Here is a 15,917-nt window from a genome sequence, read left to right as displayed (position 1 = left end):
TTATCCATGTTTATTACAAGAACAAAATCAGGTGAAAAATCAGTGAGAACAATATTAATAATTTTGTGGGTAAACACAAGGGTTTATTTTGGTGGACAGAAGGAAGGGGGAAAGAAATGGATTAATGCTTTGAAGAAGGGAATTTGATCTGATTTGTTGCTGTACTAAAACAGATCTGAAAACACAATGCTACCTATGAACTGAAAGAAAACAATGCATCTCTAATAGCAAATAAACTGTGTACTATTTTAAACTTGAACTATTGGCTTATAAATATTTACATTTAAAAATCAGGACACACCATTTACAACGCATACACTCAACTTCATCCTCTTCTCCTGTTTGTTTTTAATTTTCAAATAGTTTTGTGTGTTCTGAAACGTACTCTTGTACTGATTTTTGTTTTCTTCCCATTTTAGTTTGTTAGATTTTAAACTCACTGCTAACAGTGTGAAATGTATACATGATTGGTGTGATATTCATTAGTATGTTCATATGCAAATACATTTCAGAGTTTGTGAGTGTTCCTGCTTTTAATGAGCATCTTCTAGACTACATAGCCTTACTTCAGCTGTTAGCTTTGCATATACACACAGACGAATGTATTCTCATAGTACATATATTTCATGCAATATATTTTATTTTCCTAATAAAAATTATTTTTATATATTTGACATACAAAGGTAGGGATAAAAATTAGAAACACACGACCACTATTTGTAAAACCCAGGATTTTTTCTATAAAATTCAGTTTAAACTGAAAACAAAAGGGCTTACAGATAAGGTATTAGACTGAGTCAGCAGACCTAGATTCGATTCCCAGTTTTGCTGCTGTTTCTTGCTATTTTGATTGTGAGCTTTTTTTGTTAGGGGTGATTCTTGCTATGTGTTTGTACAGTGCCCAGCACAATGGAACGTATAGAGCACAGGAAGCAGAGTGCACTTGGCAGGTGTACTTGCTGTGCTTCCCCACAACTCCTGCTGCTGCAGGGAGCATGGGAGGGGGGCTGACCTTTGCTACTGCATCACACCAGGGCCCCTCCAGGTAATCTCCAAAGCCACATCCTCAGGGATGGGATGCCATAGGTGAGATGGGGGGGCAATATCAGGAAGGGGCAGAGCTTAGGAATGGTAACGGACAGCCCCATAGGGACTCCCAGGTCGGACTGTGCAATTGCTCCAGCCAGAGATGGCAGTTTGAGACCCCCACTCTAGAGATTACTGATATGCATATATTATCATTATAGCATATGATGGGGTGAAAATGAGCAATCTTTTTGAAATAGAAGAGAGAAGGTTAAAGGAATATTAGTGTGAAGTACAAATAGTACTGTGATATGAAGTACAAAAAACTAACCCTTTTATAGCTTAGTCCTTTATTTCAGCTAAGAACATGAATCACATTGAAGCCTGCACCTCTGCTATTGTCTGCCTACATACCTATGTGGTGCTAATAGCTATTGGATGAGCTTTCCCGTGCTCAGATGGGGCTCAGGTAGTGTGCATTATTCACAGATGCAGAATGGGAAGCGACTGTCTAGAAAGGAATATTGCAGAAAGAGATCCAGGGGTCATGGTGGATCAAAAACTAAATATGAATCAACAGTGTTGCAAAAAAAGGAAACATGATTCTGGGTTGCATTAACAGGAGTGTTGTGAGCAAGACACGAGAAGTCATTCTCCCGCTCCACTCTGCACTGATTAGGCCTCAGTTGGGAGTATTGTGTATCTGAGCACCATAATTTGAAGAAAGATGTGGAGTAATTAGAGAAGAGCAACAAAAATGATAAAAAGTCTAGAAAACATGAACATGAGGGAAGACTCAAAGAACTGGGCTTGTTTAGTTTAAAAAAGAGAAGACTGAGTGGGAACACGATAGCAGTTTTCAAGTATCTAAAGGGGTGTTAAAAGGAGGAAGGAGAAAAATTGTTCTACTTTGCCTCTGATGATAGAAGCAGCAGCAATGAGCTTAAATTGCAGCAAGAAAGATTTAGGCTAGACATTAGAAAAAACTCCCTAACTGTCAGGGTGGTTAAACACTGGAATAAATTACCTAGGAAATTTGTGGAATCTCAATCACTGGAGATATTTAAGAGCAGGTTGGATAGATATTGGTCAGGGATGACTTAGACAGTGCTTGGTCCTGCTGTGAGGGCAGGGGACAGGACTCGATGACCTCTCGAGTCCCTTCCAGTTCTAGTGTTCTATGATTCTATGAATAGCCATAGAATTCTACAAACTATAGAATCTACTTGCTTGTGGCGAGTAGATTTCAGCCGTGCGCCCCGCTTATCGGTGGTGCACGCATGCGCAATGCGGATCTTGCGCATGCGCACTGAGGGGCTGGCAAGTGGCTTTCGCCGCCATTTGTCAAGCCCTCGCCATAGTAACAGCTCATACGTCTGTGGGGAGATTTCCCTCTGTTGTAGCTTGACAATATTCTGAATACAAATAACTACAGGCCTTTTGCGGGTATGTACATTACCTCACTCCAGAGCATGGGTATAAACAGCAACATAACAGTGGAGCATGGCTTGGATGGGTAGAATATAGACGTGCCTGGACCCCATGGGTATATACTCAGGTATGTCCTCTGCATGGGTCTCTACTATCTCCAAGCACTGCTTCCTTATTTACACTGCTATTTTTAAGCATGTAGTGTCCTGGGGAAAGGCAATAGGGAAAGGCTTCAGCAGGTTCCTGTTGGAGCCTTTCTTGACTGACTACCCTCCCCCACTCTATCCTGCCAAAGACCTTCATTGCAGCATGTAAGAAAACACCGTAGTGTTAATGCAATCAGCTTTTCACCGACACATGTAGCTAGCTACAGGTAGCCTACAAGTTTCCATGAGGTACACGAAGTAGGTCAGCGAGTCGTTACACTTAGGATCCCACCCGGTAGATCTATAGAATTCAACATGGTGTCACATAGGTACAGGGACCCAAGAAAACATTCTCTTGGGGAAAGGAGAGAATACCACATTAGTTAAACTGTTCAAAAGCTACACTTATTTTTAATTCTTTTAATTGAAAGGTTAGACTCTTCAGAGATTGATGACCCTTTCCTTTCAAGGATATCTTAATACTTCATGAAAGAGAATGGATTTTTCAAGCCCTAGTTTTAAGCACTCAACAGTTTATTAGAAGCAATCATTTAGTTCCAGAGAGAAAACTTCTTATATGAATGGAACGTTCAAAAAAGGTTCTCAACAGAAACGTATAAAGTCTTAGACCATACTCTCTACTGAGTCAAGGTGGAACAGAGTAATTATTGTTCCACATTTTAAATAATTTCTTACATTACCCTTACCAACGATATCTCAAAGGTGTTCTGAAGATTAATTAGATAATGTTTGTAAAACACTTTGAATATGAAAATGGATACATAAGGGCTAACGGCGATTACTTTAGGGGTTTAATATTTTTCACATAATCTATTTCCCAGAAGTAACACAGAACATTGTAGTCTGTGTTGTGTATTTCTTTGCTCGATAGAGTTCCAAATGCAAATAACATTTGTCAAAATGTACTGTAAAAGTATCCATAACATCAGTTACTATAATTGTTCTAAAAATATTTGTTAGTGTATACATTCTGCTCAACTCACCAGCACATGTTGCTTACTTGCCAACAAAAACATTCTGTTTCTTATTTCTTAATTTGATAAATGAATAGCTTCTGTATACTCATAACTTTCTCATATTTTAAATATTGATTTTTCATATAAGCAAACATTCGCTAATGTTCAAGTCCACTCTAATATTGGTGACTCATCATCCTTCCAGCATCATTACTTATATTTTTTCCCATTATGAGTGCCATTTATATTGTTTCTTCAGTCTTTCATTGTTGATCTAAACAAAGACTTTGGGAATGATATCTTTAAAAAATGGAGAAATATATGTGGCAGAGAGCCATCCATTGCTGTTTCAGCATAGCTGCTGAAACAACTAAAGCGTTTTGGAAAACAAATTCAGCTTTGTCTCAAAGTTCGCAATCTAGATGCATAGAGTATTTATTCCTAGACATTTCTCATTTTGTTCATCATGATTGCCTAATACTGTGTGTGTGAGTGAGAGAGATGAGTTACACTAGAAAGTCATCTTTTCTTTTTTAGCCTTTTTGCAATGCAGCTTCAGCCAGCCAATCAAACTGAGTGTAGGACTTGAATGTCTTACAAAATGGGATTATTCTTCAGCCTCACCAGTTTGCTCATTTCAGCTCAGACTATGGAGCATTTACTCATCCTAGGGAGCACTTACTCGCTTAAGTAGTCTCTATGGTTTTAGCGGAACAAATCACCGGAATATATATGCTGTTGTGTGATTAAGGTCTCATCACTGCAGCCTTAGAGGTAAAGCTCACATTCTTAAGAGGGCTTCCATTGGGTATCAACAAAGGAAAAGCCTCCTGCACAACTGGGACACTCGAAAATCTGTTCAGCTCTATTGCATGGTCTTTTTCATGTGAGAGATTTAATTGAAAAGACACAAACTGAGTACCAAGAACTACGACCTCTGAGTTCTAGGAGGACAACATCCTTGACCCCATTCTCTGGGATACAGTGACAACAATTTAAATGTTTGATTGTCTTTTAAGAAGGTCTGACTTCTTCTAAATGATATTCCCACGTTATATATAGACAACTGCTGCCAAACCAATATTATTCAAAAGGTCACACCTTTTAACTGTGCAGTAAAAAAGCACTGTACTAGAAAAAAGTTGATCTAAGACATTTGTTCATCATTTCACATTAGAAAACAATGTGAGATAATGAGGCTGGTTTCAGTCAACAAGCATCCAGTGTTTTAACTAAAAATGAAAGAAGAATTCTGCTAAAGGAAAATGTCAAATTATCTACTTAGGCTTTTTAACTACAGTGAATTGTGAAAACTAAAATAACAGCTCCAGTCTTGCAGACCAGTACTCTGAAAACTAGAAGATAAGTATTACTCATAAGAGCATCCAGTTAAAGTCAAAGCTGATTAATCCAAAGGGCTTCTTCACTGTCTCAGTATAACCATAGAAGTGAAATATTCTGCCCCTGCATTGCTCCTCATTTTGAAGCCTTATAAATCATTTAATTTTTTTTAAATTCTTTACAGACAAATACTGTAATCACGTCAGTCCTCATTCCATTTTTTCCAAGGTACTGGGTAGTAAGGGTGGAGTTAGCATCTTATTGAGATATAAGGGAAAGAAAATGGAAAACCTCTTAAAGAGATGGATTCTGAATATCATTTATGCTAATCTGCTTTAACACCCTTCAGCAATGGGTGTAAATTATTATTCTACATGTTTTACAAACCATTTGCACTGTTAGAGCAGTAGAAACAGGCCTTAGTGTACATGAGAATGAGTTCCACTAAAAGTCTGGAATGGAAAAAATGCAGGCATTCTTTGCTCACTGAATATCAATAAGTAAAGAAAAGCTTTCTCGTAGGTAATGTATAAAAAGTACAGTAATGGACACCTTTGGAATGATTAGCTCTAACATGCTTGTTTAAATATATTCAGATTAAGAACAAATCAGAATGTACTTATTTTTCCTTCCAACACTACTAAGTCATCACCCCTGAAAATAAGGCAGCTACATGAACTACTTAACTATAGATTATGCCTCTAATTTTAAGCACACATTTTTGATCTGTTAAATTGGGCATTTACAACGAATCACCTTTCTGTCTCTCCTGAAAACTATCAACCTGCATCTTCACTGAAGTGATTACAGTCAACGGTTGTTTATGATTAGAATTCAAGGTGAACTAGCAACACCAGATATGCTACAGCTACCTATGAATGACTCTCATATTCTCAACTAAGTGTCAGTGCTTCACAAAGGACATGCAAAGAAATCAAAGCATTGAACTATATGGAGTGAATAATGATAGTTTTTCTGTCCTTGCCATGATTCACTGATTGGAAGTGAAATTGCTTCTTACCCAGAGAGAAAAAAAAAGAATACTCTTTCCCAGACTTATAAATTCATAAATGATGAATATTGGGCTTTCTAGTATTCTTTTTAAAGTGGAACAGATATCCCACGGCGTCCTAGGTTTTAAAAGAAATGACAGCACTACTAAAAAACTCAGAAGAGAACACTGACATTGGGAAATAAATTTAGCTCTTTGAATTGAAGAGCAAGCCACTTCCCAACATAATTAACATATTATCCAGACTGTTTTACTGAGGCTAGGTTATGTGAAAGATGCTCATCTGCACTGGGCGCCTATATCTCTCCCCAAAATAACTTCCTAGTGGTCATTCCCTCCAGACCCATCAACTATTCAGGGCAGTGGCACTGTCTGCTTCTAGACCCTTGAACTATTTTCTGAAGGTAGTAATTTTATTTAACCTTCAGATAATTCTATGGTTCAGACTTACTGGGATGAACTTTCTCTTTTCAAAAGCAGTTATGCAGTGCCTGATTGATGGAGAGGCAAAGACTTTTCAATTTATTTCAAGAACTCTAATTTAAGTATTCTTTACAGTGTCTGACCTTTAAAATTTGCCAAATTTGCCTTAGATGAATAGATACATTTACCTCAGTAATTTCCTATACAATTTATACTATTAGAAGATTGAAGATTGATGTAGCCATGTGTGGCTGTTATTAATTTACACATTCTCAGGCCAGAAGGGACCATTAAGATAATCTAGTCTAACCTCCTGTATAATGCCATTTGTAAGTTATCTTGTTAAAAATACACAGTGGTGCCCTCCTTTGCCTTAGATAAATAAGTTAACTTTAGTATTGGCAGTATTTCCTAGCCAGCAGTTATTGTAGGGAAGATTACAAGTTGTTAAAAAGTTTTTGTAAAACTGACAAAAGTATTTTCTTCCCTCTTTCCCCCACTGACTTTATACTCAAAATAGAAGAACAATTTTTTATTAAAATTTAAAAAAAAAAACTCAGCTAGAGATAAAGCATGGAAAAGTTCATCCTTAAAGATACATATTAAAAGTTATAAGTAGAAAGAGTTGGTTATGATGGAAAGTGTTAGGCAACCTTAAATACAAGCCTTTCTATACTGTTCCACCAAGCATATCTATCACTCCCCAAACTACTGTATTTTTGTGTTTGTTTTGTCTCCTACCTTTTGTAGGTCACTTGTTTTATTTGTTGGTATTATAGGATCTCTGATGCAAGAGACCGTGATTATACAGCATGTAGCTCAACAAGGCTTCAGTCCTAACTAAGATATCTAGGCACTACCTTAATACTATGAATACATATATTTACTAATGATGAAATAGCCTTACCTATTTACCTAAGGCAGGAGTTCTCAAACTTGTGATACCGCGACCCCCCTCTCAGTTGCTTACGATACTCCGTCCCCCCCCCCCCCATTGCTGCAATGACCCTCTCAGTTGTTCGCGACCCCCCTCTAAGTTGCTTGTGACCCCACAGGAGGTCGGGACCCACAATTTGAGAAATGCTGACCTAAGGCATAGTGTAAGGCTGACTGCTGTAGATTATTAACAATACTTAGTAAGTAGTATTTTTATAGAATATTGAATTAAGCCTCAATCAGACTTATACTAGGGATGCAAAAAAGTAGTCTATTAGTCAACTATTCACACTCCCACCCTGCTGCCTCTATATCAGGGGCAGCAAGAAGGGGGAGGGGGGGGAAGAGGAGCCGGTGGTGGGGTAAGCTGCAACGGCCCTTTATTGACTAATTGTGTGCGCAATAAAAATTATATCGAGTACATGATTAGTCATTTATTCGCTACTTAACATCCTTAACTTACACCTCATTTTTATTATATCTTTTATACAATGTTTCAGAACAGAAGAATTGATAATTGAGAGGTTAACTGAGTCACTGAAGGCCATATAAGGGAGACGGAGTTAGAAATTAGGAGTCCCTAGCTCCCAGTACTAAGCTTGGGCACCTCTTTCTTAAAAGGGAAGATATGCTTAACGTTAAGGTATGTAAAATTACTCAGACGTGTTCTCTCTTATTCCATACATGTGTGGAAATTAATGAACCAACATGACTGTCTGAATTAAGCTTAAATTGTTGGGGGAAGCATCCTCCAGTACCTACAGTGGTAGCATTCACAGAACTTGTACTAGTAGGCCTTGTCTATGCTTGTGATAGCATGTAGGGCAGTGGTCCCCAACCTTTTGGGGCTGCCGGGCACCCGGGGGCAGGGCCGCTCATGTGCTTGGAATGAGCCCTGGTCACTCGGCGGGCACACATTGGGAACCACTGATGTAGAGCATGTGTAACCTCCTTGAAAGGCAGATTTCATCCATGCTGTTATGCATAGCTACATGTGACAGCTAAAGGCTTTCACAATGGAAACAGGCTTTGGCAGACAGTAGCCTGCTTTTCCTCTCCAGTGGACCCTTTCCACTGCTGGAGATTTTACCTTCAGCAGGGGAAAACTACAGCAGGAGCAGAAGTCTTTCCTCTCCGCTTTCCCACTGCCAGAGCCTTTCTCTGCAGTAGAGATAGGCTCCAGCAGCTCCCTATGAGGGGAAAAGTGTATGTCTGCACTTCATATGCCTAAGCAGTGTCTCACTGCTATTGATACCCATGCTAGGCAAACATGCTGGGTCTGCACTCTGCACATAGCATTAAGTATAGATATACCTTGAAAGTGCTGTCATTATTGATGAATACAAAGGAAACGTCAGAAGAAATGGCAAAATTACTGATGCTGTGGTTGACAGAGGAGTTAGCATTTTAATCGTGAGTCAGACATGGAGAACATTAAACTGTGCAATATATGTACAAAATGAGCAAAGCATGTTCCAAATGCCCATGATATGGAAGTGTCATTTGGTTGCCAACTCAAACATACTACATTATGCGGCAATTCCTTCGGAATGCAAACAGAACGTGTGGTATGCAACAAGCCTTCTTCTTCCTAGAACAACAGGGAAACATACAGAACCCTTAGCTATTGAAAACAATGCCCCAGAGTGGTTTCAAGAGATTCCTACCCCATTGTTGGCAAAGTTTCAATTGTTAACAGTGGCTCTGTCTATACTAGGGGAAAGACACATTGCTGAAAACTATCATAATCAGTGGGTCGCTTCCTTTTCCTCAACTAACTAGCAAGGTAAAAGTTTTTGTGCATAATCTGGGGTTATTTCCATCCTTCTCCCTCACAGTAATCTTAGCTGCTTTGCAGTACTCATCACGGAAATCACATTTTTTACCACAAAGGTGCTGAAAACTGTTCTTTTCCATTTACCACGTCAGTTATTACAGTGCCCACTGAACGAGCAGGGAAGGAACACACCGATGACAAAAATTGCCAGCAACTTGTCATTTCCTTGCACAGATAAGGTCAACGGACTAGGCTGTCAGATCAGATGGAAATAACTTCTGGTATTCACAGGCACCAAGTTTGAAGAAAGAACAGAAACTGTATCAACTCAAATTGGAGCTCAAACCTTAATTTTGCAGGATCAGATTTAAGTATATATAGGTCTCAAAATGTAAACAGACATTTGTCCATTCATAGTACCTCTTTTGTTCACAGTACCCATTATAACCATTTTTATATAAGGATATTCTCCCTCTGTTTCTAAAGGGAAACTAAAAGCAAATTTAACATTGCAGATAATGGAGCATCTGGATTACCATAAAATGAATCCTGCTGTTTAAAAAAAAGAAAGTGAGGCTCACAGGCTTTCAAACAGAGGGAGGCAAAAGTAAACAAGTGATGCAAAATAAACTGAATTCTAAAGTAAGATTTGAAGAATTCCTTGAATTTGAACACACGTTAGTAGTAAAAGTCTCAGAGGGGTAGCCGTGTTAGTCTGAAATGAAAAAAACCCACCAAAACCTTAAAACACAACAAATGTTCCTGTCGTATCTACGGGAATATCTAGACTATGCTAGACTTTCGAAAGAGGATATGCAAATTCTGTGTAAACCTCATTTTTTAAGGAAAAGTGGCTTGTCGATACATGGGAGCGTTCGCCGACAAAACCACATCTTAATTACTTTCACTTCTGGAAGTGCCACTTTTGAAAGTGAGCTCGAAAGAAGATATGCAAATTCCACAGGAATTTGCATATCCCTTTCAAAGGTTTAGCGTAGTCTATATATGCCCTATGAGACTAAGCAAAAATATAGATGTATTATGAGCTTTCGTGGGCACGACCCAGTTCCCACAAAAGCTCATGATACTATCTATATTTTTGGTTAGTCTCTAAGCTGCTACAGGACTATTTATTGTTTAAATTACGCTAATTAAAGTTGTTTAAGTAAGCTAATTAAAGAATTAACCACAAATGGATTTTTAAAATATATATGCAATCATCCAAGTACCACACTTTCCTGTAAATGTAAAGACAAAAAACCCCTCAAATCATTAAATGATCATACACTTGTACTTAGTTATGCCATTGATCTACTTTGCATACTCAGATGTTGACAGTCATATACATTTTATACAGCTGCTCCTTACCAGCTCAAAGCTATAGCAGACAATCTTCTAAACAAAAACAAACCACAGTTGTAAAGAAAGCTAGAAATAGATCAGAAATGACCAAAGCTGGTTACTATTTTAGCAAAGGCTGGCAAATGAAAAATCCAAAAATAATTGGGGTTAGTTTCAAAACCTTCCTACTGGCATGAATATAATGACAAGTGATTCATCCTGCTGAAAAAAAGACTATGTTGTCCAGAGAAGAAAATTTCTTTTAACTCTTACAGTTTTCTATCCTAGAAAATTGTTTTACCTCCTGCTGGAAACACAAGGCAACATTTAAAGATCCAGACTTGAAGGAAGGGGACAAAACATAGTTAGACTTTCTGAGCCTAGGAATTTTTTACACACCATTTAGAGCAAACATATTGTGCCCTTGCTTCTGATTGTGCTCCTGGTTTTTACTAATTCCACAGAATAACGTTAGGAGCTGATGTGCCAGGCAGTGGCAGTGCATGTAAAAAGTAACACTAGCACTAAATCAAGGATGCTCTGAGGCTCTGATTCAGGAAAGAATTTAAGCCCACACTGATGTCCCATTGAATCCAGTGGGATTTGAGCATGTGCTGTTCCATTGGCATCAATGAGATTTATTCACGTGTTTTACTTTTAAGCACTAGATTAAGTGCTTTCTATAATAGAAGGTCGGACAATTAGCTCCTAACAAGTTTAAGGAGTTACAATCAACAATAATTTACAGGTCTAAAGTTTAAAATGAGAGCAGAAATACAACTATTTCCTAAAGTTCAAAATGACTGGGCTGATAGCACTTCTCTGAAAAACATCTGCCCCATGAAACCAGCTACTGGAATTACACAGTAAAACCAGAGATAAGACACAGTGAGTATAATTATTGTATGTATAATTATAATTTTATATTAAATTCAGAATAATTGGTGCCACAGAGACACAACTCTCAACTCTCAGCAGACATGGTAAATACTATCACAGTTTTTACAGATTAAAGGGGGGGGGGAGGAAACACTTCATTCAAGTGAGAAAAACCACTGCCTAAGAGTTAGATTTCTCATTAATTTGAAGGTATTCAGAGACACATTTCTCCCATTCCTCTCTGCTGTAGACATGTATGCCTCCATTTCAAAATCTATAAACTACATTAATCAATCTAGTCCATTTTCCTCCCGAGTCCTCACAAGCTATAATGAGGCAAGATGTGACTCATCTTGAGAGTTATTTAATATACTAGTTATAAAAAAGACACTGTTTATATTAGAGATGTAAAAATGTGGTTGAAAATGTCACCACTACAAAGCTTAGGGTTACACGTGCGGTGGGCTCTACAGTATAAAGCCTAAATAAGCTTTATATTGCAGAGCCTTCAGTGAAGTCTCCCCGGGAGCTGGGCCAGCAGCCGGCCAGGGAGGCTTTTCTGCAGGCTTTGAAGCAAGCGCCCCACAGCCTTGCTCCGGGGAGCCAGCGCGTAACCTGCAGCAGGAGGCTTGGTGGGGGGGAGGGTGGCTGGGCCCATCATAGACAGGGGCTGTTCTGGCAGACTCTGCGGGACTGGCACATCCCCCCGCCCGGGGAGGGCAGAGAGCTGCTCTATGCCCTAACAACCTTTTACATCCCTAATTTCTCTCAAACTAGTTCATTTGCCATTTTGATATAAGCCAGGGATATAAACAAATATGCTAACTAATGCAGATAAGGAGTCCCAAAACCACACGTAAATTCCATCAGCTAATGACTAGCAAGAGGGGCAACTTGTGCCCATAGGGGGAGGGGGAGAGAAGGAGTCAACCTACAGTGACCGGGAGGGGCATGAGGGAGCACATGCAAAAGGGGGCAGTGCACCTCCTGAGTGCTACCATGAGTCCATCATGACAGGCATCTGCCTGATGTACACTGGGTCAAACAGAATAGCCCATGGCTTTAAGGAAGCATTAGAAGACATGATTCTACTTGGGAATTGTGAGGGTGGGGGGAAATGGGGAAGACAAGTAGAAGAGTTGGCTGTGTTTTTAACTGGCTTTTTTATACCATCGTTGAGTGAAAGCAGTATGGTACAACCATAAATCATGTAAGGCTGCTGCAGCCTGGAAGGATGGGTGCTTTCCCGCCCTCTACCCTAAAACAGGTTCATGCAAAGCAAGTAGAATTCTTCTAACACAGCAACAAAAACTCATAGAGAAGATGAGTGTGAGAGAGGATAGGAAGAGGCAAGGAAGACATGTCACTGACATTCCCTTCTTTCCTCAATGGTGGAGAAAAGGGAGCAGGTTAAAAGACTGTCTCAAAACCCCATGATGGTAGAAGAGGAAACTGCTTTAATAAAATCATGCCGTTTTTATTCTCCCTCTTTGCCTTTCCGCTTACACTGATATCTGCATTTACCTTTTATCATCTTACTAGCTAGACTGTAACATACCACTATTATCTTACTCAAAGCAGTTTGGTCAGCATCAACTGCTGATAGAGCATCATTCTGCTGAGCAGAATACTCTAGGGTTTTCCTAAGTGCAAAGAGTTAAAATGTTGTCTAGGTTTTTTTTTTCCATAACAGACATAAAAATCAATCAATAGATCTCTTCTAGTTCCACTGGCCTGTACATAAAACAGGCTTTCTGTGAGGTATAGCACTTTCCTATTGCTTCAGATACCTCACACTTATGCTTTAATGCAGTATTGTTGTAGTCCTGTTGGTCCCTGGATATTAGAGAGAGATTGTGGGTAAAGTGGACAACTTCTGTTGGTGAGAGAGACAGGCTTTCAAAACTTACTCACAGCTGAAGAAGTCTTTGAGAGCTTAAAAACAAGTTGTCCTGTGGCACGTGAGAGATTTTAAAAAAATATATAGAATCATGAGCTTTCATGGGTAAAACTGATGAAGTTTGTTCTACCCCCAAAAGCTCATGATTTTATATATTTTGTTAGTCTCTAAGGTGCCCCAGGAGTACTCATTGTTTTTAAAGTTACAGACTAACACACCTACCCCTCTGAATCTATGTAAGCTGGAACACTTGTCTCTCTCACCAGCAGAAGTTGGACCAATAAAGGACACCATCTCACCCATCTTGTCTCTCTCATTTAATGATTTAATGCATTAACATACTAGGGTATGACTGTTTGGCTAAAACCCTGGCTAGCCTTTGAAATATGGACTGCCTGTCAATTTGAATAATACAAACCCAGCTTTGTTTTGTAGTATCAATGGTACTTACACATCATTTGAAATTTAAAAGACAGAGCTTCTTTGGGTTCTGTTAAATTGTTTCTCATATTTGCTCCTAGGAAAGTTACTGAAAGGAGTTCATAGCAGGTAATGTAAATTGTGGCAGAGTCTGTAACCTTAATGTTTCAATTCCAAATTCCTAATTCCAAAAAATAGCAGATACAGGCAGTCCCCGGGTTACGTACAAGATAGGGACTGTAGGTTTGTTCTTAAGTTGAATTTTTATGTAAGTCGGAACTGGTACATAATGTAGGGGAAACGCTAGCCAAACATTTCTCCAGAGCTCAGTTTTATTCTCCCACACCTCACTTCCCTCAGTCCTTTATTCTCAAGCTGAGGTGTCTGCTGAGAAAAGCTGCTCCGCGTCTTCCTGATCTGCTGGGGGAGGGGGGACACTAGCTTCGCGTCTCCTTGGTCTGCTGGAGGGAAGCAGCTAGTGTGGGGTTGCCTCACCCCGTTTGTAAGTAGGGATCCGATGTAAGTCGGATCCATATAACCCGGGGACTGCCTGTAGATCATTAAAGACAGAATCATCTTACTTTGTTTTTCCCCAATGTTCTGCATATTACTATTAAGTCTGTAGTACCTAATCAAAATGCATACCTGCTTTGTCTTCTTTTTCCTGTGCCACTGTGTGTGTTACTGCACCTAAGATGCATTTCAGAAATGTACATTCTCTAAATACAGTTGACAAACCTATAAAAAGAGAGCTTCAGAGGGGCAACCGTGTTAGTCTAACTGAAAAAACAACAAATAGTTCTGCAGCACCTTAAAGACTAATAAAAAATGTAGTTCGTATCATGAGTTTTTTGGGGACCATCCACTTCTTCGGATGAATGAAGTAAGGGATCAAGGGCACAAATAGCAAAGAGAGGAGGAGATGGGGAGGGAAAAAGAAGGAAACAAATATTGTCAGTTAAAATGTCGTGCTAAATGAGGCTAGTAGAGTGGGCTAAAAATACCCTGTGCTTAACTTTTTATGTCATTAGGGTGTTGAATGTAGTGGACCATCCAGGTCAAGACTTTTTTCAAACCTTGATCACAGGTGTCAAACTTGTAAATGAAACCATGAAAAGACAGACAGACAGACAGGCAGGAACAAAACATTCACCAAGGGGTAAGCATATTACCTTTAGCTGGGTTTACTTTTATCCCTGACTTATACAGCATCTCCTCATTCTGCCAATCGCCATTCCTAACAACAGTCTTGAGTCCATAGAAAAAAATTAATGCAGCAGTGGCATAAAAAATCAAGTTCTTCAAAAAGCGCTTTTGGGCTTTGACATAAAGGGCCCTGGCACCCACTGTAATAAGCAGGCAGAAGCCCATACTAGGAATATATAGTACACGCTCTGCTATTACAAAGCCTACATAGAAAAATAGGTTTGTGGCAGGAACAAAGGGCACTATTAACAAAGACAGAGACAGAAGTACAATGTTCTCAGTTGAAGGAAGCTGAGGTCTCTGAGTTACATGTTTTTTTACGCCATTCTCTTCTTTTGATGTAAAGCTGGACTTCAGCTCTAAACTCTTGTATTCCAGGTCTGAGTGGCAGCTATGCCCATTAGTATTCTGCTTGCCATTCATCACAGTTTTCCCATTGCATTCTCTTTTATTGCTGGAACTCTTCAAGCTAAAGTAGGCAAGAAGGAGGAGTCCAGCATAGAAGGCCACAGTGTGTAGATTCCTCCAGTCACTGGCTGTTTTAAGAAGAGGCACAGCATCCATAGACCAATCAAAGCTGAGGGTGTCTGGACACAACAACAGCCAGAGGTTTTTCGTGGGTAAATACAAAAAGGTCAGAGTGCGTGTAAAAAAACTGTCTGAGTCAGCTGCTGGGTTGTCAGAGTTGGAAAAGCTTGGTGGCTTGTTGCCCATCCAGTACAAGCGGACACCCAGCAGTGTAGATCCCCAGAAAGTCAATAAACCAATGCTGAAGAGAAGGGATAAATTCTTCCTCTGAAACAGAAAATAAAGAAAGATTCATCAGTACAAATTAATGTCACAGACTTTCTTTCATAATATTGAATGCTGGTCCTGCTTTTTAAAGAACAATGAGAATATTGCATTTCTTATACTTGGGATTATTTCTCGAGTGCTGTAGTTTCCCCACACTGACACCACGGGGCTCTCTGTCTCCCCTTGTAGAGTATGGCTTACTGAGATTTGAAAGTCTGGTACAGCATACAAGCTATTAGAGCTGGACCTTTTCGCTCTTTTAGTACAGGCTTATACTTTTAGTTCCAGAGTCAATTAATTCAATCCC

General features: G+C 39.3%; 1 protein-coding gene across 2 annotated transcripts in view; it reads right to left on the bottom strand.

The window, feature by feature from the left end:
• Positions 1 to 15,917, bottom strand: part of TMTC2 (transmembrane O-mannosyltransferase targeting cadherins 2) — a 382,158-nt gene that overhangs the window by 141,500 nt on the left and 224,741 nt on the right. For both annotated transcript variants that reach the window (XM_075932545.2, XM_075932550.2), the window contains one exon: positions 14,782 to 15,610. In XM_075932545.2, coding sequence (XP_075788660.2) covers positions 14,782 to 15,610 — 829 coding nt within the window. The remainder of the gene's footprint in view (positions 1 to 14,781; positions 15,611 to 15,917) is intronic.

This window comes from Pelodiscus sinensis, chromosome 1, assembly GCF_052426305.1.
Source record: "Pelodiscus sinensis isolate ZL-2025 chromosome 1, ASM5242630v1, whole genome shotgun sequence".
Classification (NCBI taxonomy): Eukaryota; Metazoa; Chordata; order Testudines; family Trionychidae; genus Pelodiscus; species Pelodiscus sinensis.
Note: the sequence above shows the minus strand (reverse complement) of the source record. Positions and strands in the feature narration are given on the sequence as shown.